This window comes from Mustelus asterias, chromosome 13 (assembly GCF_964213995.1).
Source record: "Mustelus asterias chromosome 13, sMusAst1.hap1.1, whole genome shotgun sequence".
Lineage (NCBI taxonomy): Eukaryota > Metazoa > Chordata > Chondrichthyes > Carcharhiniformes > Triakidae > Mustelus > Mustelus asterias.
Window position 1 is genome coordinate 45,488,010 of NC_135813.1, and position 24,657 is coordinate 45,512,666.

At 43.6% G+C, this 24,657-nt stretch overlaps 1 protein-coding gene across 4 annotated transcripts in view; it reads right to left on the reverse strand.

Annotated features, from left to right (window-relative positions):
- Positions 1-487: 487 nt before the first annotated feature.
- The window catches only part of glipr2 (GLI pathogenesis-related 2), a 97,160-nt gene continuing 72,990 nt past the window's right edge, over positions 488-24,657 (reverse strand). For all 4 annotated transcript variants that reach the window (XM_078226692.1, XM_078226689.1, XM_078226690.1 and 1 more), the window contains 4 exons: positions 21,950-22,198; positions 19,610-19,828; positions 17,353-17,430; positions 488-3,986 (listed from right to left, as the gene is read on the reverse strand). In XM_078226692.1, the coding sequence (XP_078082818.1) occupies positions 3,823-3,986; positions 17,353-17,430; positions 19,610-19,828; positions 21,950-22,198 (710 nt within the window). In that variant the 3' untranslated portion in view covers positions 488-3,822. The remainder of the gene's footprint in view (positions 3,987-17,352; positions 17,431-19,609; positions 19,829-21,949; positions 22,199-24,657) is intronic.

Consider the following 24,657-nt stretch of genomic DNA (forward strand, 5'->3'; position numbering starts at 1 on the left):
TCAAGCCAGATACTGTGAACCTGGTGATTTCTTTGTCTGCACACCTGCCTCGGAAGTGATAATCCAGGCTGAAGAAAAATTACACTTTCAGAGATCTGTTGCTGTTGGCAATGTGTTGAACATGTTTATATTGTAGCTATTGTAACAAAATTAATAACTAATTTAAAATAAGAGGATTAGGAGAGAGGTCAAAGTACAAAGTAAGTCTAGCAACATATTACCTACTAACATGAGTCACAGTGAATTGTAGGCTATACAAACTGAGAGATGGCCTGGCTGACACTGTCACATTCAGTGAGATTATCTCCTGCCCTCTTGTGTTGGAATTATGATGTGATGCGATTGGCAAACTGCACACACTGAGCCCAGATTGGTTACTGCTTGTGACTGAAATTCTCAAAGTTAGAATCTGACCACAGTAAAGACATTGGGAGAGAGAGAGCTCAGTAGAAATTTAAAATAAATGAATGATGATGGAAAATTATCTCTAATAATTTTATTTGACAGAGTACAATTGTTTACATCAGAATTATGGAAGAGGCATATATTAATATAAAACATATATCTTAGACACCTTTCACCCGATTTTCAATTCTAAGTTACAAGTTCTACATTCATGTTTAAACAGATAGAAACCATAGAATCCCTACAGTAGAGAAGGTCATTCAGCCCAGCGAGTCTGCACCAACTCTCCGAAGGAGCATCTTACCCAGGCTCAACCTCATCCTCTCCCCGTAACTCTGTGCATTTACTATGGCCAATCTACCTAACCTACACATCTTTGGATTGTGGGAAGAAACCGGAGCATCCGAAGGAAACCCACGCAGACATGGGGAGAACGTGCAAACTCCACACAGACAGTCAGCCAAGGCTGGAATCAAACCTGGGTTTCTGACATTGTGAGTCAGCAGTGCTAACTACTGTGCCACCCAACATTATAAGTGACACATTATTAAAAACTCATTCATGCTAGGTGGATGCCGCTGACTAGGCCGACATTTATTGCCAATCCCTAATTGCCCTTGAGAGGGAGCTGCTTTCTTGAACCGCTGCAGGCAATGTGGAGTAAGTACATACATAGTGTGGTTAGGGAGGGAGTTCTGGGATTTTGACCCAGCGATAGTGAGGTAATGGCGATATAGTTCCAAGTCAGGATCCTGAGTGACTTAAGAGGGGAATATCCAGATGGTGGCATTCCCATGTGTTTGCTGCACTTGTCCTTCTAGATAGTTGTAGTTGTGGGTTTTGAAGGTGCTATCCAAGAAGCCTTGGCGACTTCCTGCAATGCATCTCACAGATAGTATACACTGCTGTCCCTGTGCATTGGTGATGGAAGGAGTGAATGTTTGAGATGCCAATCAAACAGGTCGCTTTGTCTTGGATGATGTCAAGTTTGTTGGGTGTTGTTGAAGCTGCACTGATTCAGGCAAGTGGAATGTATTCCATCAGACTCCTAATTTGTACCTTGTAGATTGTAGACAGGCTTTAGGGAGTCAGGAGGCGAATGACTCCCTGCAGGATACCCAGCCTTTGACTAGGTTTTTGACTGGGCTAGCCTTGTAGCCACTATGTTTATGTGGCTGGCCCAGTTCAAGTTCTGGTCAATAGTAACCCCAGCATGTTAATAGTGGGTGATTCAATGATGGTAATGCCTTTGAATATCAAGAAGCAATGGTTAGATTCTCTTTTGTTGGAAATGGTAATTGCCTGACGTTTGTGTGACATGAATGTTACTTCCATTTGTCAGCTCAAGCCTGGAAATTGTCTAAATCTTGCTGCATTTGGATTTGGATTTGGACTGAACACATGGTTCAGAATCACAGTAAATATTTACATTACTGAGGCTTACTCACATCAGCTGACACTCATGGTCAAGTTTTATCTGTCACTTGGAATGGTAAAAAATGAAGCTGGAGATGCTAACACTCCAGAGAGTCCTGGAGTCTCCAGGAATTAAAATGTAACCTCTCCAGAAACAAAATCAGGGAGGCAGCCTTAATTTTATCTTCTTTGAGCACTTTCATTTATTCATTAAAATATATTGGTGATAGGGTGGGGTATGGACAGCTGTTTGACTGGATATGGTTGGAGGTCGGAAATCGTGTGATGAGATCTCTGGCGGAATTGGGAATGTTTGCTGAGGGGAGTGATAAAACGTCATTTATTGTGATTCATCAGTACCGATTGTCATTGAGATTCAATGCAGAGTGCATTGGCCACAAGGCACAGAGAACGGTCACTTGCTGATCTTCAGTTACATTGGCCTGAATTTTCATTCTTGAGGCGGGTAGCGGGAGTAAGGGAAATTCCCAGTTCATCCACCCTGCCTTGGGATAAAGTGCTTGCAAGGTGGGATTTTCATTGCTGGTGAGGAAGTGTGAGCTGGAGTCGAGCCAGCCAACACAGGAAAGAGTTTGGATGCAGTGACAGGAGCTGCTGGGTGCCGAGGCAGGCTGTTTAAAAGGCCCGACTTATTCTTGAGGAACTTTGTCCCAAATAAAATACAAACGTCCTCCAGTCCTCACCGATAATCAAAAAAAAGTCATTTTACTACAAGGCAAAATAATTGTCAATCATCAAACTCTTCAAAGTATCAATAACAAAAACCACATACCCTTGAAATCGCTTCACCTTATGTAAGTACACATTGTGAAATTTACCCCAGAGTTCAGAGAATCTGTGCAGACAATTAAACAATGTTTTCTCTGGGGCGCAACTGTTTCAACAAGTGTAATGCTTGGCTCTCTGATCAGCCTCATTATGTACACAGGTGTAACTTGACATTGTGGAATGAAGAGGACCTTCTTTAAAAGACCCTCTCATGCAGACTATGGTACACAATTCTTCTGAAAGGCTGTAAATCAGGACTCGTTAAAAATCTATCCTGACTCCACGAAAACTGCAGAGCAGTAGGACAGGTTAAAATGTCTGATCTCCCTTGGTCAGCTCCAGCATCTACAAAGGAATCACACATTGCTAAAAGTCCAAAGCATTTCTTTGCCTGTACCTCCATTAGAATTGTTTCCTAAAGAAATTCTGACCTATAATAACCTTTTGATTACTGGAACCAAGTACAGAAAAGGTTTGTTCCCTCAAAGTCCTATATAAGCTACAGTGATCAGAATTGCAGGAATACACAAAGTGCTTTGCTACATTATATTCCAAGCACATTCCAACAACAACTTGCATTAATATAGCACTTTTAGCATAGTAAAACATCCCAAGTTACTTCACAGGAATGGTATGAAACATAATTTCACACCGAATAACATAAGGAGATACAGTGGAGCCCCAATTTTACGCGCCCCGATTTAGCGCGAAATCGGATATGATGTGATGAATCATTGGACCCTTTTTTTTGCTCTTTCCGGTTTAGTGATTTGGCGCGACCCCGATTTAGCACGACCCCGATAACATTTGCGATAACATTTTATGGACCCCAACCATCGCGTTACAACGGGGCTCCACTGTATTAAGACAGATGACCAAAGGCTTGGTCAAAGAGACAGATTTTAAGGAGAGTCTTAAAGAAGCAAAGTGAGGTGGACAGGTTTAGCAAGAGAATTAGACATAGACAGTTAAGGGGAGGGATACCCTTGATGGAATGAAGGAAATTGAGATGTGCAACCTTCTGTTTTTGGTGTTACTTGCCTGATATGAAATCTTGTTTAAAATGCATAATAGTAAATTCCACCCAAAGCCTCGAAAGAAATCAAATTTAAATTCAAATTAAGTCCCAAATGAGAGTACCATAAATGCCAATGGTTTTAGAGTACAATACATCTTAGTCTGTCAATTGACTCCGTTCCTTTTCCTCCTTGATCAGTTGTTACTGGGAGGTAAAACATTATCCTTGAAGTAGCCAGGATTGGTGATATTTCCAGCTGGATTGTAGACTGCCACCACCATGAAAGTGCCCTTCCCGTCTGTTGCACAGCCAGCACCCATCTCTGTCGATGCCTTCCACACCAGCTGGGTGAAGTGCCCTGGAACCAGCACAATAAGGAAGACTTGAATTTTTATAGTGATAATCACAACCTCAGGGTGTCCTAAAGCAATTTACAGCTAATAAAGTACTTTTTGAAGTCTAGTCGCTGTGCGATGTTGGAAACATGGAACCAATTAATGCACATCAAGCATCCAAATATTATTATAAATGACGAGTCAATCTGCTTCCATGATGATGGTTGAGTGATAAATATCGGTCAGGACACTGGGAAGAATATCTTGCTTTTATTCCAAAAGTGCCCCTGGACCTTTTATTCTCACCCGAGAGGGCAGACGGGATCTTAGTCTAACATCTCATCTAAAAGACGTTGGGTGCCATCTTACCGCCCATTCACGCTCCTGCTGCAGTGAAGACGAAGAATTTGGCGACATGCCAAATCTCCGTTCACTGCAGCAGGATGGGAAAATCCTGCCAGTGTGAATGGTCGGGAAAATCCGGCCACCATCTCCAACAGTTCAGCACTCCTTCAGTTAGGCACTGAGACTGTTCAGCCTAGGTTTTGTACACCCAGTGCAATAAGGGCATTTGCATGAACGCTATGGCCCGATTTTACGGCGTGAAATCGCGGTAAAGTTGGGCGTCGGACCTAAAACGCGATCTGCACCCGACTCTTGGCATGCATTTAAATCGACTTAATGAAGCTCGCGCCCAACTTTACCGACGAATCCGACTTTACCAGGTTGCGGCCCATTTCGCGTCCGCACATTAAACGACCTGCTAAATAAAAGTCCGAATGGACTCCAATTCAGCAGGGGAACCGCCGAAGCCAATCCCCCCCCCGATCATCCTTCGCGGACCCTCCTCCCGCGAACCACCCCAGCAGCCCACTCCCCCCCCAATCAGATCCCCCTGGGAGGCAGGCCCCGCCGGCAGACCAACCCCCCCCCCCCCCCCGCCAACCCCCGGGATCGGACCCCCCTGGGAGGCACACCCCTGACCTAGCTTGATCGCTGGTCTCCCTCCACCATCCTTCCGATCTGCAGTCCGTCGACAGCCTCCTGCACGTTCCTGGCCTTGCTCTGCCTTTCCCTCGGAGGGGGAGAGGGGGGGGGGAGAAATGGAGAAGGGGAGTGACGTGTCTGCCCCTGGAGGGGGGGATGGAGAAAGGGAGTGACATGTCTCCCCTTGGGGGGCGGGGGGGGATGGAGAAGGGGAGTGACGTGTCTGCCCCTGGAGGCGGGCGGGGGGGGGGGGGGGGGGGGTGGGGTGGAGAAAGGGAGTGACGTGTCTGCCCTTGGGGATGGGGGAGGGGCGCTGCCAGTCTGCGGCCGATCCCTCCTCCCCACCGGAGGAGGGATCGGAGGAGGGATCTCATAAAATCCCATCCCTGGTTTCCTCACACAGTCCAAAGATGTGCAGATTAGGTGGATTGGCCATGATCAATTGCCCCTTAGTGTCCAAAGATGTGTAGAACATAGAACATTACAGCGCAGTACAGGCCCTTCGGCCCTCGATGTTGCGCCGACCAGTGGAACCAATGTAAAGCCCCTCTAATCTACACTATTCCAATATCATCCATATGTTTATCCAATAACCATTTGAATGCTCTTAATGTTGACGAGTTCACTACTGCTGCAGGCAGGGCATTCCACGCCCTTACTACTCTCTGAGTAAAGAACCTACCTCTGACATCTGTCCTATATCTCTCACCCCTCAATTTAAAGCTATGTCCCCTCGTGCTAGCCATCACCATCCGAGGAAAAAGGCTCTCACTATCCACTCTATCTAATCCTCTGATCATCTTGTATGCCTCTGTTAAGTCACCTCTTAACCTTCTTCTCTCTAACGAAAACAACCTCAAGCCCCTCAGCCTTTCCTCATACGATTTTCCCACCATACCAGGCAACATCCTGGTAAATCTCCTCTGCACCCTTTCCAACACTTCCACATCTTTCCTATAATACGGCGACCAGAACTGTACGCAATACTCCAAATGCGGCCGCACCAGAGTTTTGTACAGTTGCAGCATGACCTCCTGGCTCCAAAACTCAATCCCTCTACCAATAAAAGCTAATACACCGTACGCCTTCTTAACAACCCTATCAACCTGGGTGCCAACTTTCAGGGATCACATGGACACCTAGATCCCTCTGTTCATCCACACATAGGTTAGGTGATTAGCCATGGTAAATGCGTTGGGGCGGTGGGATGTTTTTCAGAGAGTTGGTGCAGACTCAATGCAGTGCAGACCCTTTCTGCACTGTGGGAATTCTACAGTATTTGATTGTTTTTCCCCTGATGCTCACATAAAAGCAAGAGTAGGTTTTTCAGTTAGTCAAGCTTCTTCTGCCTTTCAGACATATGAATCATCTATATCTTAAATTCATTTACTCATCTTTCATCCATATTCCCTGATTCCATAACAGAACAAAAATCTGTGTTGGAAGCTCCAAATGTCCCAGCACGCACAGCTCAGGTGCATAAAATATTTCCGGCTTGTACTCAGGAATGGTTGAGCTTGAATTTTAAAATAGTGTCCTCTTATTCTTGATGAGAGGAAATATTTCCTCTATATTTACCCTACTATATACTTTTTCATTTTAATTGGCTGACTCACATCATGCCTCAACATTCTACACTCAAGGAAGTCCAACCCAAGTTCTTGATTCTCCTCAATGTGGAGATGCCGGCATTGGACTGGGATGGGCACAGTAAGAAGTCTCACAACACCAGGTTAAAGTCCAACAGGTTTATTTGGTATCACGAGCTTTCAGAGCACTGCCCCATCATCAGGTGAGTGAAAGGACTCACGTGATTAAGGAGAGAGAGAATCTGGTGAACTGGTGCGGCAACAATAATCTCTCCCTTAATGTTAACAAAACGAAGGAGATTGTCATCGACTTCAGGAAGCGTAAAGGAGAACATGCCCCTGTCTACATCAATGGGGATGAAGTAGAAAGGGTCAAAAGCTTCAAGTTTTTAGATGTCCAGATCACCAACAACCTGTCCTGGTCCCCCCATGCCGACACTGTAGTTAAGAAAGCCCAGCAACACCTCTACTTTCCCAGAAGACTAAGGAAATTTGGCATGTCAGCTACAACTCTCACCAACTTTTACAGATGCACCATAGAAAGCATTCTTTCTGGTTGTATTACAGTTTGGTATGGCTCCTGCTCTGCCCAAGATTGCAAGGAACTACAAAAGGTCGTGAATGTAGCCCAATCCATCACACAAACCAGTCTCCCATCCATCGACTCTGTCTACACTTCCCACTGCCTCAGCAAAGCAGCCAGCATAATTAAGGACCCCATGCACGCCGGACATTCTCCCTTCCACCTTCTTCCTTCGGGAAAAAGATACAAAAGTCTGAGGTCACGTACCAACCGACTCAAGAACAGCTTCTTCCCTGCTGCAGTCAGACTTTTGAATGGACTTACCTTGCATTCAGTTGATCTTTCTCTACACCCTAGCTATGACTGTAACAGTAAATTCTGTACTCTCTTGTTTCCTTCCCAATGAAAGGTATGTTCTCTGTATAGCATGTAAGAAACAATACTTTTCACTGTATGTTAATACATGTGACAATAATAAATCAAATCAAATCAAAATAAACCTGTTGGACTTTAACCTGGTGTTGTAAGATTTCTTACTATGGTTCTCCTTAGTGACAGTGTATATTACCTGTGCCTTTTTAATTCCAAACTGTGACCCCTAAGTGACTTCAAGGTTGAAGAGTAAATGCAGTGACCAGCCTCTTGATTTCAATTGGAGATACATAGGATTGAAAGGGGCAGGTGTGTTGGCTGTTGAAAATGGCTTTGCTGCTCCTGCAATGTTTGGCTGTATCCACTCACATTTTAGTGCATTAACTGATAAGAATTTGAGTTCAGGAGGCACAGATACCTAAGATGAGCAGTTGAGTATTGATAACAATTGGGTATTGGTATAATCGCCATGGAGAATGGTTCACTGGTCTCAGAGGATGAACAGACGATTGGCACAGAGTACATTTATCTCAGTAGCTTGTGTTGGCAGCATTTGGCTCTCTAGCCAAAGTGTTCGGTAATTCTCCATCCTGTCTTCCTTTATCTTCCCTGGTTGGCACCTGACAAACATTGCCAGCTGACTCCAAGCACTTGGTAATACACTTTAATTCTAGGGGCTGGTTATTTACCTGATGTCGATCACCCATTCAAACCCTTCTGACCAATGAAGACAGGACAGGACCCAAGGATTTTCACCTCCTCCATCCCCTGTCCATCACTTTGGCTTGAGGTCATTTTTTATTCAGTTGATGCTGGAGACCATTTGCTAGATAAAGGGGTATGCAAGGCTGCTGGAAGCTTTCCTGCTGTCATATGTTCATAGAATATGGTGATTGTAATGCACAATCTTTGTGACCTTTATCTCTTCCTTGTCTTGGTCCCTGATTCCGTAGAATTATTTATGTTTTTTTCCCCCAGAGTCAGAGAGAATTTACGTAGTGACAGTTAATTCTACTGGAGTTATATACAGTCCTACAATACCACTTCTTAAATGTCCCTATTTCTTACGGGAAGCTTTTCAATGCTGTCTCTGATTTAGTTATTGCATATGCGTTGGCACACTGTCCTAATCTCCGATGTGTGATTTCATAATTATGTGCTGATAATATCAATGCCCATCTTTGTAAACAACTTGTGGCCAATGATGGAATTCCCTGGTATGGACCAAAAATGGTTGTCAATGGTATGTAGTCAGTCAACAAATTCATCTGTCATACAGGTGCTCGTGAAATTGTTTAATGTCAGGAATTATGCCGAGTGCTTCTTTGTCAAGTTGTGCAATTCTGTTCCGTGCTTGATAATGTTTGTGACATGAATGCTAGTTGCTACTCCTCCCCAATGACCATAATGTGAAATACAAGAGTCTCCATCCCGTAGGGCGATATTGTTGAATTTTCAACTCTGGGTTAAAATGGACCAATACCTCGGATTACTTGAGCACCTCTTTAATTCCTTTGAATGCCCTTTCACACTCCTTTGTCCAATTCCATTGTTGATTAGCACACAATAAAGTATGCAGTAGCTTTAGTAATGTTGCAAGGTTTGGGAGGAACTTCCCATAATAATTGATTAGTCCTAAAAATGATTGCAACTGTGACACGTTTTGTGGTCTTGGCACATCTAGGATCGCTGTCATTCTCTGAGGTTTTTTGTGAAGAGCATCCTTGTATATTACGTGACTGAAGTAGGCCATTTTCCAAAAGCCATATTTTTATTATCTCATCAATATTCACCTCATTAAACATATTCATTTATTGGACTGATTGGCACCATTCATAACGTGCCCACAATGCAGAGAGGAACACCCGAATGGACATTCGTTTAAATCCCCCTCTGCACAGCTGAGAGACCTTTAATTTCAAAGCCGACAAAAGATCCTTATTCTGCTCAGCAACAGCACGAAGCTGCATTTTAAACCGGCCCTTGGCCAGAAGATCGGGATATCTGCGAGTCAAGACCTGGCAGTGGGATATATGGCATAACTGTACTGTCAATAAAATATTACGGGAATAAAATGGCCAAGGCAGGCAAAGAAACTTAATAAACCAGGATAAAAAGAATAAAAGATTAGATTAAATCCCCCTACACACAGCAGGACAAAATGACATTAATACCTCATCTCGCAAGCATAGAATACAGACACAAAACATCAGAGGTCGATTTAGATAAGGGGACACATCGAGAGGATAATGGGAAACACATTAAAACACCGGGGCAAGAACAGGCAGTCCCATTAACACGGACACACACCATACAGATGCAAATTGACAAGTCTCCCAGGGAACTTCCTGACCAGACAGGCCACTTTTTAGGTATTGTAAAAATGTATGAGCAAATGTTCCCGCTCGAATTTGGATTCCTATAAATATCCAGAGCAAATGTGTAACTATTGAGATCAACGTGGCCAAGCCACTGTTTCTGAGCTGGCTACGTGGTTCTCCCTGGGATCACAGTAATTGTACAATAAAGAAAAGCGCTTTGAACCTTGCCTTGCGACTCGACCTCCTTGAATGCACTGGTACAAGGGATTTTTCCCTACAACAGTGACCTAGATAATTGATGGATGATTTGAAAAATTCACATTTTTCTTTCAGTTAGCCCTGCTGCCTCACAGCGCCAGAGACCTGGGTTCAATTCTCGGTTTGGGTCACTGTCTGTGTGGTGTCTGCACGTTCTCCCCGTGTCTGTGTGGGTTTTTTCCGGGTGCTCCAGTTTGCTCCCACAGTCTGAAAGACGGGCTGGTTAGGTGCATTGGCCATGCTAAATTCTCCCTCAGTGTTCCCGAACAGTGCCGGTGTGTGGCGACTAGGGGATTTTCACAGTAACTTCATTGCAGTGTTAATGTAAGCCTACTTGTGACACTAATAAATAAACTTTAAAAAAACTTTTTAAAAAACTCATGCAGAGTTTACTTCTAGATCTACTTCTCTAGATGCTTCAATGGTTCCACTAAATTGTATAAATGTTCCTGTTCAGCTCTGCTGGTGATTAGAATGTCATCCAAATAGCACTGGACACTGTTGAGGCCACTTAAGATTTGGTTCATTGGCTTCTGTAATATGGGCTGGTGCCGATGTTATTCCGAATGGTAGGCGTTTATATTGGAACAATCCCTTATGGGTAACAATCGTAGCAGTGGTTGCAACTTAGTTGCCACCCTCATCTAGCAGCATGCTTGGGACAAGTCTATCTTGCTGTATTATAAACCACCAGCCAATCCAGTGAATAGGTCCTCAATTAGTGGCAAGGGATACTGGTCAACAAACAGTACTGGATTTATTGCCTTCTTAAAGTCCCCGTAGATATATACAGATCCATCAGATTTAATAACTGGGATTGGAGTTGCCCAATCATTCATCGTTACAGTTTCAATCACTCCCTCCTTGACTAATTTCTCTAGTTCCACTTCTATCTTTGGTTTAATTGCACAAGGCACAGTTCTTGCCTTGAAACACCTAGGGTTTCTATCAGATTTGATCTTGAGCTTTGTCTCCAATCCAGTCGTTGATCCAGGGTGTTCTTGCTATCAATCAATTATTTAATTGCTCCCCAGTTTAGCTTGATTTTGTGTAACCACACTCTTGCAGAGTGCAGGAAAATTTCCCTTTACTACGTGCAGAGATAATTCTGTTGATTAACCATTAGCTTCTACTTGAACCATGATATATTCCTTCAGTGGAACTACCTCCTCAGTATAAATTTGCAGGATTATATTTGAAGGTTTTAGTGGCAAGTGTTTAAGCTTTGGATTGTATATGTTTTCTGGGAGAAGTGATACAGCAGTTCCCATATCTACTTCCACTTTTACTTCTTGTCCTTCTAACTTTGGATAAACCCAGAACCTTTGGGTATCCCCTTTCATGGGTAGGACACCGAGTTTGAGTTCTTGGATCTTTCCAAGCCCTGTATCATTTAGGAAATTTTCATTCTCATCAGGTATTTTGTAGACTCCTTTTTTACATCTTGACACTTTCTTATGTTTGCACACATTTGGGGTTGGAGAAGTCTGTTGTGTCCATTACGTCCAAGTTGTGTAGGCTTTCTTGCCACAACTTCGACATTTATTTTCACTACTCCAACATTCATGTGGAGAATGTCCCACCTGAGCACTGGTCAGATGGGTTTGAATAGGTGATTGATTTATTGTGGAAGAAGTGTCTTTGAATCTTTTTAAGGCAGAAGTGGATAGATTCTTGGTAAGCAAGGGGATGATAGGTTATCGGGGTAGGGGTAGGTGGGATGCAGATTTGAGGTTACGATTAGATCAGCCATGATCTTGTCAAATGGTGGAGCAGGCTCGAGGAGCTGAATGGCCCACTCCTGCTCCTTGTTCATGTATAGAGAAGCTATCAGCCCCTAGAAATAAAATATGAGTGCTTAGAGAGAAGTGACAATCCTCATCAGATGCCCACCATCTTCCGATGGAAGATGGACCAGGAAAGATGGAGGAACACCAGGGGAAGAGTTCCCTAACCATAAGACCATAAGACATAGGAGCAGAATTAGGCCACTCGGCCCATCGAGTCTGCTCTGCCATTCAATCATGGCTGATATTTTTCTCATCCCCATTCTCCTGACTTTTCCCCATAACCCCTGACCCCCTTATTAATCAAGAACCTATCTATCTCTATCTTAAAGACACTTAGTGACCTGGCTTCCACAGCCTCCTGTGGCAAAGAGTTCCACAGATTCATCACTCTCTGGCTGAAGAAGTTCCTCCTCATTTCTGTTTTAAAGGATCGTCCCTTTCGCTTGAGGTTGTGCCCTCTGGTTCTAGTTTTTCCTACCAGTGGAAACATCCTCTCCACGTCCACTTTATCCAGGCCTCGCAGTATCCTGTAAGTTTCAATAAGATCCCTCCTCATCCTTCTAAACTCCAACGAGTACAGACCCGGAGTCCTCAACTGTTCCTCATACGACAAGCTCTTAATTCCAGGGATCATTCTTGTGAACCTCCTCTGGACCCTTTCCAAGGCCAGCACATCCTTCCTTAGATAGGGGGTCCATAAACTGCTCACAGTACTCCAAATGGGGTCTGACCTAAGACTTATACAGCCTCAGAAGTACATACCTGCTCTTAGTATTCTATGATGTGGAGATGCTGGCGTTGGACTGAGATAAGCACAGTAAGGAATCTCGCAACACCAGGTTAAAGTCCAACAAGTTTATTTGGTAGCACAAGCCACTAGCTTTTCATCAGGTAAGTGGGAGTTCTGTTCACAAACAGGGCATATAAAGTCACAAACTCAATTTACAAAATAATGGTTGGAATGCAAGTCTTTACAGGTAATCAAGTCTTAAAGGTACAGACAATGTGAGTGGAGAGAGGGTTAAGCACAGGTTAAAGAGATATGCATTGTCTCCAGACAGGACAGTTAGTGAGATTTTGCAAGCCCAGGCAAGTCGTGGGGGTTACAGATAGTGTGACATGAACCCAAGATCCTGATTGAGGCCATCCTCATGTGTGCGGAACCTGGCTATCAATCTCTGCTCAGCGACTCTGCGTTGTCGTATGTCGTGAAGGCTGCCTTGGAGAATGCTTACCCGAAGATCAGAGGCTGAATGCCCGTGACCGCTGAAGTCTTCCCCAACAGTAAGAGAACACTCTTGCCTGGTGATTGTTGAGCGGTGTTCATTCATCCGTTGTCGTAGCGTCTGCATGGTCTCCCCAGTGTACCATGCCTCGGGATATCCTTTCCTGCAGCGTATCAGGTAGACAACGTTGGCCGAGTTGCAAGTGTATGTAACGTGTACCTGGTGGATGGTGTTCTCACGTGAGATGACGGCATCCGTGTCGATGATCTGGCACGTCTTGCAGAGGTTGCTGTGGCAGGGTTGTGTGGTGTCATGGTCACTGTTCTCCTGAAGGCTGGGTAGTTTGCTGCGAACAATGGTTTGTTTGAGGTTGTGCGGTTGTTTGAAGGCAAGAAGTGGGGGTGTGGGGATGGCCTTGGCGAGATGTTCGTCTTTATCAATGACATGTTGAAGGCTCCGGAGAAGATGTCGTAGCTTCTCCGCTCTGGGGAAGTACTGGATGACGAAGGGTACTCTGTCCGCCGTGTCCCGTGTTTGTCTTCTGAGGAGGTCGGTGCGGTTTTTCACTGTGGTTCGTCAGAACTGTCGATCGATGAGTCGAGCGCCATATCCTGTTCTTATGAGGGCATCTTTCAGCGTCTGGAGGTGTCTGTTGCGATCCTCCTCATCTGAGCAGATCTGTGTATACAGAGGGCTTGTCCGTAGGGGATGGCTTCTTTAACGTGTTTAGGGTGGAAGTTGGAGAAGTGGAGCATCATAAGATTATCTGTGGGCTTGCGGTACAGTGAAGTGCTGAGGTGACGGTCCTTGATGGAGATGCGTGTGTCCATGAATGCAACTGATTCCGGAGAGTAGTCCATGGTGAGTCTGATGGTGGGATGGAACTTGTTGATGTCATCATATAGTTGTTTCAGTGATTGTTCACCATGAGTCCAAAGGAAGAAAATGTCATCGATGTATCTAGTGTAATAGCATCGGTTGAAGGTCCTGTGCGGTGAAGAGATCTTGTTCGAATCTGTGCATGAAGATGTTGGCATATTGCGGTGCGAATTTGGTCCCCATGGCTGTTCCGTGTGTCTGGATGAAGAACTGGTTGTGGAAGGTGAAGACATTGTGGTCCAGGATGAAGCGGATGAGTTGTAAAATTGCATCTGGAGATTGGCAGTTGTCGGCATTGAGTACTGAGGCAGTTGCAGCAATGCCATCATCCTGGGGGATGCTGGTGTAGAGTGCCGAGACATCCATTGTGACGAGGAATGCTCCTGGTCCAACTGCTCCATGTGTGCTGAGTTTCTGTAGGAAGTCCGTAGTGTCGTGACAAAGCTGGGGTTTTTTTGTACAATGGGTTTCAGGATGCCCTCAATGAAGCCGGAGAGGTTCTTGCACAGGGTCCCATTGCCCGATACGATGGGACGGTCGGGTGTGTTTGCCTTGTGTATCTTCGGGAGGCAGTAGAGATCTCCAACGCGGGGAGTATGTGGGATGAGAGCACGGAGGATGCTCTGAAGGTCCGGATCAAAGGTGTTGATCAGTCTGTTGAGTTGACGGGTGTGTTCTTTGGTCGGATCTGCAGGTAACTGTCTGTAGTGTTCCTTGTTGTTCAGTTGTCGGTACATTTCTTTGCAGTAATCCATTCTGTTCAGTATGACGATGGCCCCTCCTTTGTCTGCTGGTTTGATGACAATGTTGCGGTTGGTCTTGAGAGCGTGGATGGCGTTGCGTTGTGCTTGGATGATGTTCGAGGCTGTCTTGTGAGTGTGGCTGATGAATTTGGTGTTGACGCACCGCCTGACGGCTTGGGTATACATGTCAAGTCGAGGGCAGCGGCCTTCCGGAGGAGTCCAATTCGACTCTTTCCTCTTCGGTTGCTGCACTGCGGATCTCTCTGTCGGCTGTTCCAGTTCATTGGCTGTCTCATTGTGTTCGCTGTTGGCCTCTAGGGGTTTGTGGAAGAACTCCCGCAGCCTCATTCGCCTGATGAATTCCTCTGTGTCTGCTGCAAGACTGATGGGGTCTATTTTGGTGGTGGAGCAGAAATTGAGCCCTCGGCTGAGAACTTTGGTTTCATCTGGTTGAAGTGTGTAGTCCGACAAGTTGACAATGGACTTCCCTGCAGTGGTACTGTTTTCTACTGTGGTACCAGGGGAGGCTTGGTTGCTGCTGATGGTGATGCGGAGTTTCTCAAGTTTCCTGTTCTTGGTGTGCATGTAGATGACGTAGTTCCTTTGTCTCGTCTGCTTGGCCATGCAGACGCTATGACAGCAGCCATGAGACCGTGCAGATGCTACGACAATGGATGAATGAACACCGCTCGACAAGCACCAGGCAAGAGTGTTCTCTTCCTGTTGGGGAAGACTTCAGCGGTCACGGGCATTCAGCCTCTGATCTTCGGGTAAGCGTTCTCCAAGGCGGCCTTCACAACACATGACAATGCAGAGTCGCTGAGCAGAGATTGATAGCCAAGTTCCGCACACATGAGGATGGCCTCAACCGGGATCTTGGGTTCATGTCACACTATCTGTAACCCCCACGACTTGCCTGGGCTTGCAAAATCTCACTAACTGTCCTGGCTGGAGACAATACACATCTCTTTAACCTGTGCTTAACCCTCTCTCCACTCACATTGTCTGTACCTTTAAGACTTGATTACCTGTAAAGACTCACATTTCAACCATTATTTTGTAAATTGAGTTTGTGTCTTTATATGCCCTGTTTGTGAACAGAACTCCCACTCACCTGACGAAGGAGCAGTGCTCCGAAAGCTAGTGGCTTGTGCTACCAAATAAACCTGTCGGACTTTAACCTGGTGTTGTGAGACTTCTTACTGTGCTTAGTATTCTAGCCCTCTCAACATAACTGCTAACATTGCATTTGCCTTCCTAACTGCCGACTGAACATGCACATTAACCTTAAGAGAATCTTGAGCAATGACTCCCAAATCCCTTTGTGTTTCTGATTTCCTAAGTATTTTCCCATTTAGAAAATAGTCTCTGCCTCCATTCCTCCATCCAAAGTGCATAACCTCACACTTTTCCACATTGTATTCCATCTGCCACTTTGCCCACTTTCCTAACCTGTCCAAGTCCTTCTGCAGCCCCCTGCTTCCTCAATACATATCTTTGTATCATCTGCAAACTTAGCAACGGTGCCTTCAGTTCCTTCCTCCAAATTGTCAATGTATATTGTGAAAAGTTGTGGTCCCAGCACTGACCCCTGAGGCACACCACTAACACACCAACTATAGAGCAGAACGCTGCTATTACAAGCTACTGAGGTCAATGCACTCAGTGTCAACCATCCGTTTGTCCTCTGGAATCAGTGAACCACTTTCACCTTTCACGGGTCATATACTTTTTCTGTCTAATGCATCATATCTAAACTGTTGTTTCTCAATAAACTTAATAAGCTACCTCAAAAATTACCTACAGATATCTGACTGCCTATCTTAGGTACCAGTGGCTCCTGCAGTCAAGATTTCATAGACTTTCTGGATGGCTGCTGGATGGACTGGATCTGAGGTCACCCCAAGACAATAATCTTATCCATGCCTACTCCTGTCAGAGCCCTTTTGCTCGTACCTCTTGAGTGCAGACTGGGGGCAACATGTTTGTGTCATGGCTCGCTCAGTCCAAACACCCAGTAGATTCTATAGCAGTGGTCTAAGATCTTGTAAAAGATATATCATTTGGGCTTGTGTACTGTGATGTTTATATCTCTGGAGTTGCGGCCACAGAATGGACAAAAGGTGCTGATGTCTCTGGCTGCACAGTGTTCAGTGGTGCCAATGTCTCTGGATTTGCCACCAAGTCTATGGTGGACATCAAAGCAGAGAAGACTTTGTGCACAATAGATCGGAGTCATCAATTATTCCCTAAAATGGGATAGGAACCAGAACTGGTTCACAAAATCCATCACTGGGAGTGAGCCTTGATCCTGTCAATGTATAGGAGAATAAGATCACATAGTTCACTGTTATATTAATGCAGGACTTTGTTGAAGTGTTGGATCTGTCTTGTATTGAGAAGAATATTAATCCTTATCTCTGAGTCTTTATCTGGCTCCTTGTGTATTTTATTGAATATATTCGCTTATCTGTTCCTCTAACTCGCCAGCTCGCTTTCTCTTGAATACTGAAACTCTTTCATGTGAGACTGTCCCTCTTTTATATTTGCTCATGGGATGTGAGTGTTTCTGGCAAGGCCAACATTTACTGCCCATCACAAGCTGCCCTTGAGAAGGTGGTGGTGAACATCCTTAAACTGCTTTGTTTGTATGTCACTCTTTCAAATGGCTTGTGTTTTCCGTTGAATCTTTTTCTCTTACCTGTCCCACTCTTAAAACCTGGATCACTGAAGTTGTATTTTTTGATTTCATTGTACCAGGCTTCACTTACTTCGGTCCCTAAAATAAAACACAAATATCCATTTCAGCATTTGATAGGATAGATGTAGAGAAGACTTGTGGGGAAAATCAAATCAAGTCAAAACTAGAGGCCATAAATGTAAGTTAGTCACTAATAAATCCATTAAGAAATTCAGGAGTTGTTTAACCAGAGAGCGGTGAGAATCTGGAACTCACTATCACATGGAGTAGTTGTAATGAATAGCACAGATCTATCTCAGAGGAAACTAATTACTTCCTTTACCTATTTACTAGCCTTTTGTGATTCACGCACTAGGACACCCAGACACCTCTGCACCTCGAGTGCAGGCTCGAGCGGTCCAGTTTTTTTTAATAGAAACTCTACAGTGCAGAAAGAGGCCATTCGGCCCATCGAGTCTGCACCGACAACAATCCCACCCAGGCCCTATCCCAGTATCCCTACATATTTACCCACTAATCCCTCTAACCTATGCATCCCGGGACACTAAGGGGCAATTTAGCTTGGCTAATCAACCTAACCCGCACATTTTTGGACTGTGGGAGGAAACCGAAGCACCCGGAGGAAACCCACGCAGACACGGGGAGAATGTGCAAACTCTGCACAGACAGTGACCCGAGCCAGGAATCGAACCCAGGTCCTGGAGCTGTAAAGCAGCAGTGCTAACCACTATGCTACCGTGCCGCCCGCCTGTGGCCTACTTCTGCTCTTAATTCATCTGTTCGTATCAGGAAAGTGGGGAAGACAACAATCACAAGAATCCAAGGGTAACTTCAGAAATGAATCCTTGAAACTATCCAACTGTAATGAAGGTCTGGATTGTGACTTCAGCGCCGACTTTTTGATACTCTTCACAGAAATTGGTAGTCCAGCCATTTAGTAGGAGAATGCCCAGGAGGCGTCACAATGAATACACAGTGAAAAAACTAGACCAGAAAAAATATGAGAATGAGAGTGATTATTCATCACTCTTTAGAATTGCTTCAAAAGTGGAAGATGAAAATCTGGTGACAAAATACTCTGTTCAAATATAACATTATTCCAATGACCTTCTAGAAAGTCCACCTGCACCTTCCATCCACTGAAAGTGGTCATCAAGGATGCTAGCGGTCAAAGAAGTCAAAAGCCAGACATGGACCCAAGCCATGCAATATCCGCTTTTTCTATGTAAGGAGAAACTGAACTTACTGATTAACGAGGTCTCCTAAATTCTGAGGGAAGCCAAGACATTGATTAGCTGGATTCCTCATAGCTTTCCATCCTACCCAAAGAATTATTTCCATGGATAGAAGTCCAAGACTATCCAAGAGTTCAAGAAGAGAGACTGTAAGGAGTCATCGTGCCAGAAGAAAGAAAGGACAGGAAAAGCAAAGGAAAGAGGGGAAACTCAAGAAACAAGGTTAGAGAGCAAACAAAACACAAAGAGAGGAATAAACCTGCAAAATCAGATAAAGACAGAAGAGAGGGAAATGTAATGAAGAATAGTATGACAGTGAAGAGAGGAAGAAATGGATCAAGTCCAGATCCAGAGGTAGGACCAAGGGAAAGAAGGAATAAATTTCAGAGAGATGCAATCAACAGAGATCTTATTTAGTACATACTTCCGAAGGTACTATATGTTGAAACCAGAGGAATCTTATGTCTATTCATCAAAGACAACACTCAGTCATACATTTGGAAGAACCAGAAGTTGAGTCAGAAATTTATCAAGAACCAAATACTACAACTCTCAATGAAGACTATCCATGTCAAAAAAAAGATTAGAGAGAGAGAGACCACTGATCTTTCCAGTCTGACAGGAACTGTCAGTCAGGAAGAGTTGCAAAGCCTCCTGACAGATTGAATCTGTAAGTCAGTGACATGCAAGGAAATGGGATTGTATGTAAATGTAAATGTAAATGTAAAAAATCTGAACAAAGACTTGGGAGAGATGTAGTGTTAGGGTTAATATGTAAATAGCACCAACAAAAATCATGTAGCAAAACACATGACTGGGAAAGTAGGGAGAATGTTCAAAGCTTCAGCAGTAAAACACCTAGTCATAGATAGCTGTACATAATTGAATTGCATAAAATAGACCAGTTATTGTTTGAACATACCAACACTTCAGTAATCATTCTGAAACTAATCAACTTTAGTCAGAGGTTACTCTGAACACTTAGCTGTGTAGAGGGTCATGCCTAACTCTTAGTTCTATACCTGTTGGTAGCTTTGCATCGCTGGTCCATTTGTACCAGAGATTCTCTCCATAGTCAGTGTCACTGTGCTGGAGGCAATTGATAGCAATGAGATGCTCTGCCCACTTCTGTGCTTGCGTGGAGAGGTCAGAGTTCAACTTCAGTGGCTGTGACTTGTGTTGGGCTCGTAATCGGTTATGTTCTTGAAGCAGTTCAGCAAGAAAAGCTTTTTTCTCTTTGTCTGCAAAACATCAAATGTCAATTGAGATCTTTCACACAGCATTACTGAGCCTGCTATGTGGCATAATGTTCATATTGCTATGTCATGCATTGGCACCACTGAGAATGAAGCTGAGACTTAAATATGGCGTTTACATCTGTAGAATTACTCAGCATTTATAGCACAGAAACAGATTTGCGCCCGTGTTTATGCTCCATATGCTATCATAGATGTGAGAAATAGTAAAGGTTAGAAGTCACTTGTGGGATTATTCATATGCTCCCTAACACTAACCGCACTATAGGGCAGGGTATAAAGGAAGAAATAATGGAAACTTGTGGGGCAATAATCATGGTTGATTTTAATCTACATATAGAGTGAACAAATTGGACTGGCAAAAGTAGCCTGGATGAACTCATATCAGGACAGTTTCTTAGAGCAGTATGTTTAATGACTTCAAAGTGAAGGAGTCCTTAGGTAGCAGTGATCATAACGCGATTGTATTTCACTTTCAGTTTGTGAGTGAGGAGTGGATCTGAATAAAGGCAATTATGAAGGCATGAGCATACAAACAAATGAACAAGAAACAGGAATAGGCTATGCAGCCCCTTGTGCCTGCTCCGAAGACAGAGTTGGTTAAAGTGAACTGGGAATTAGGTTAAGAGATTGGTCAGTGGAGATGCAGTGGCAAACATTTAAGCAGATATTTCAGAATACTCAGAAAAGAGACATTCAAATGAGAAAGAAAGATTCTAAAGGAAGGGCACACTATCCATGGCTAACTGAAGAAGTTAAAGATAATATTAAATTGAAAGAAAAAGCAGATCATTTCACAAAGATGAATATCAGTTCAGAAGATTGGATAGAATATAAAGAACAGCAAAGAATAACTAAAGGTTTAATAAGGAGAGAGAAATTAGAGTATGAGAGAAAATTACTATAAATATAAAAACAGAGAGTAGTGTTTCTGCAGGTATTTGGAAAGGAAACGAGTAAATATAGTGAGTGTTGGTCCTAGAGAGTGAGAATGGGAAATTAAAAGTGGATGAACTGAACAGATATCTTACCTCTTTCTTCACTATAGAGGATACGAATGACATCCCAGAAATAGTTGCGAATCAGAAAGTGAAAGGGATGGACGAACTTAAAACAATTACAATCACCATGGAAAGGGAACTGAGAAAATTATTTGAACTAAAGGCTGAAGTCCGAATGGACTTCATCCTAGGGTCTTAAAAGAAATAGCTGCTGAGATGGTAGATGCATTGGTTTCAATTTTCCAAAATTCCCTAGATTCAGGTAATGTCCCATCAGATGGGAAAATAGTGATTGCAATGCCTCTATTCAAGGGAAGAGAGAGAGATAGAAAGCAGGAAATGATAAGCCAGTTAGACCAATCTGTTGAGAGGAAATTGCTGGAATCTATTGTTGAGGAGGTTCTAGCGGGACACTTAGAAAATCTTGATTCAATCAAAGTCAACATGATTTTGTGCAAGGGAAATCATGTTTGACTAATTTATTGGGGTTCTTTGAGGAAATGACAAGCAACATGGATAAAGAGGAACCTGTGGATGTGCTGTACTTAGATTTATAGTAAGCATTTGACAAAGTGCTACATCAAAGAGATCATGGTGGAAGGGGTTACATATTAACTAGAGATTTAATTAGCTAACAGGAAACAGAGAGTGGAGTGCCACGAGGATCAGGGCTGGATTTCAACTATTCACAATTTATTTTGGTGACTTGGATAAAGGGCCGAATATATAATTGCTAAATTAGCTGATGACACAAAGAAAGGTAGGAAAGTAAGTTGTGAAGAGAATGTAAGTCTACAAAGAGACATAAATAGGTTAAGTGAGTGGACATAGTTCCCATACTCCTCCCATACCCTCCCTGCCATCCCTTTAGTGTCAGGCTTGTTGTTTTTCTCTATTTGTGTCAGTTCAGAATGGGAATGTCTGCAGTAGCCTCATTCTGTGGACTGCTCTGAAGGGCAATGCAAAACAGGTTCCTCTGAATCTATTCAGAGAGTTCAGGAACTACTTGAACTCATACTTGGGATGGTTGTTTGAGCTGCTGTCCCATATTGACAATTATTTTCCTAAAGGATGTACTTTGTCTTTTAGAGAACAAAATCTGTACCTGACAGTTGTTTCACCCTACTGGCTCCTGGTCTGTCAGGTGTCCTGTCGCTTTTTCCTTGTGCTGGCTCATCCTCACCCTCCTTCACCTTGCTGCCAACGGGCAGGACATTTTTAGCAAAGTAGCCTGGGTTGGTGATGTTACCCGCCGGGTCAAACTGAGCCACCACAATGGTGAGACCTTTGCCATCAGATGCCAGGCCAACTCCAATCTCCTTGGACTCTCTCCAAACCAACTGTGTGAAATGACCTGCAGAGGAACAACAATCAGATGATTTACAAAGAGTACAGGATATGGGACAGTTCAGCCCACACATATGATTCACACCTTCAATGGCCTAATGCTCTAATCCAATGGTTTATTGGACAGACCCCCACTTATCATTGACTGTAAACATCAGCTGATCCAAATTTCTGCTCCCCATGCTCTAACTTGCACCAAATTCTGTTCTTGTTGACTTACATTGGCTCCTACTCTGCTGAAACCTTGATTTTGAATTCTTATTCTTGTTTTTATTTCCCTCAATGCCTTCCTATTTCTGTAATGTCCTCCAGCCCTACAATCCTCCAAGATCTCGGCGCTGCTCCATTTCTGATATGTGCAATTACTCGTACAATTTTGTACATCCAACATCATGTAGAAACACTTACACCTATAGAGATGCTCAGCACAGCTACTGGAAATATCCCAAGATCATCACAAATAATAAAATGCCATGAAATATAGCATCTGTTATATATTTTGTACACCAAAGGTTCACACAATCATGAGCCTTTTTGGTTGTAGTGCTATAGATTGAGGGAAATTAATATTTCCAGGCTTTTGTTTGTAGCGTAAAGGGTCAACTCTAACACCAATAATCACTACTGAGCATGTGCATAAGGAACTGTCATAATAATGTCAGTCAGGAGAGAGATGAATGAGAAGAACCTAAGAGAGGAGCAATGACCCTGTCCTGATGTTCTTGTAAATAGTTAGTTACGTAAATAAAAGTACTTTTAAAGAAAGATCTTTGCTTCCACCAGATCTCTTACTGTAAGACACACAAGGTTTTCCAAGACAGCCCAACAGTAACAAATTGTTCACGACTCTTCTTCTTAAAATACTATCATGGGATCTTTAATATCCATCCAAACCATTGGAACAGGAACCCGGCACTCAGCTTAATGAACTGCTTGCTGAAACTCTGAGGCACTTACCTTAAAAGCTGCTTGCAACATTCAATATGCTCACAATAAGGAAAGATGATAGTGCAGGGGAAAGGGAATTGGTCCAGGCTATTCTTATTGTTGTGCCAATGCATTTCAGTTTTCATCATTGGAGAGTATGGTTTTCTCCTTCTGCTCTTCTATGGCTATCAGAAAAGATTGAATAGATTGGGCCTTTTATCTTTGGGATAGAGAACACTTAATGGTGACGCCAAGGGATCTTTAACATTTTGAATTGATTGGATAGTGTTGATATGGAGAGAATAATTCCATTTGTAAGAGAATTCAATTCTAGGGAGCACAGATACAGAATAGTTACTAATGAATCCAAGAAGGAAACAAGGTTAAACTTCTTACTCAGTGAGTTGAACATAGGAACAGGAGTAGACATTCAGCCTGTCATAGAATCCCTACATTACAGAAAGGAGGCCATTCAGCCCATCAAACCTGCACCGACAACGATCTCACCCAGGCCGTATCCCCGTAACCCCATGTATTTATCCTGCTAATCGCGCTGACACTAAGAGACAATTTAGCATGGCCAATCAACCTAACCCGCACATTTTTGGACTGTGGGAGGAAACTGAAGCACCCAGAGGAAACCCACGGAGACACGGTGAGAACATGCAAACTCCACACAGACAGCCACCAAAGGCTGGAATTGAATCCAGATACCTGGCACTGAGAGGCAGCAGTGATAACCACTGTACCATTGTGCCGCCCACTAACGAGCCTGTTCTGCCAGTCAATTAGATCATGGCTGATCATCTACCTCAATGACACTTTCCCACACTATCTCCATATCCCTTGATGTCATTAGTCTCCAAAAATTTATTGATTTCTGGTTTGAAACATGCTCAGTGATTGAGCTTCCATAGCCCTCTGGGACAGAGAATTCCAAAAATTCACCACCCTCTGGGTGAAAACGTTCCTCCTCATTTCAATCTTAAATGTTCTGAGATTGTTTCCCCTGGTTCTAGACTCACCAGCCAATGGAAACATCCTATTTACAGCTGCCCTGTCACGCCATGTAAAGGTTTTGTAAGTTTCAATGAGATCACCATTCATTCTTCGAAATTCTAGAAAATACAGGCCTAGTTTTCTCAATCTCTCCTCATAAAACAATCCTGTCATCCGCAGGATTAGCCTGGTGAGCTTCTGTTACACTCTTTCTATGGTAAGATATCCTTCTTTAGATAAGGAGACCAAAACTGTACACAATATTTCAGGTGCGGCCTTACCAAGGCTATATACAATTGCAGCAAGATGTTTTTACTCCTGTACTCAAATTCCCATGTGATAAAGGTCAACATGCCATTTGCCTTCCTCATTGATTGCTGCACCTGCAAGCTAGCTTTCAGTGATTCACAAAGAAGGGCACCCAGATTCCTTTGGATGTTAACACTTCCCAACCTCCCATCATTTAAGAAATACTCTGCCCTTTTCCATCTAAGTGGATAACTCCACATTTATTCACCTTATATTCTATCTACCATATTC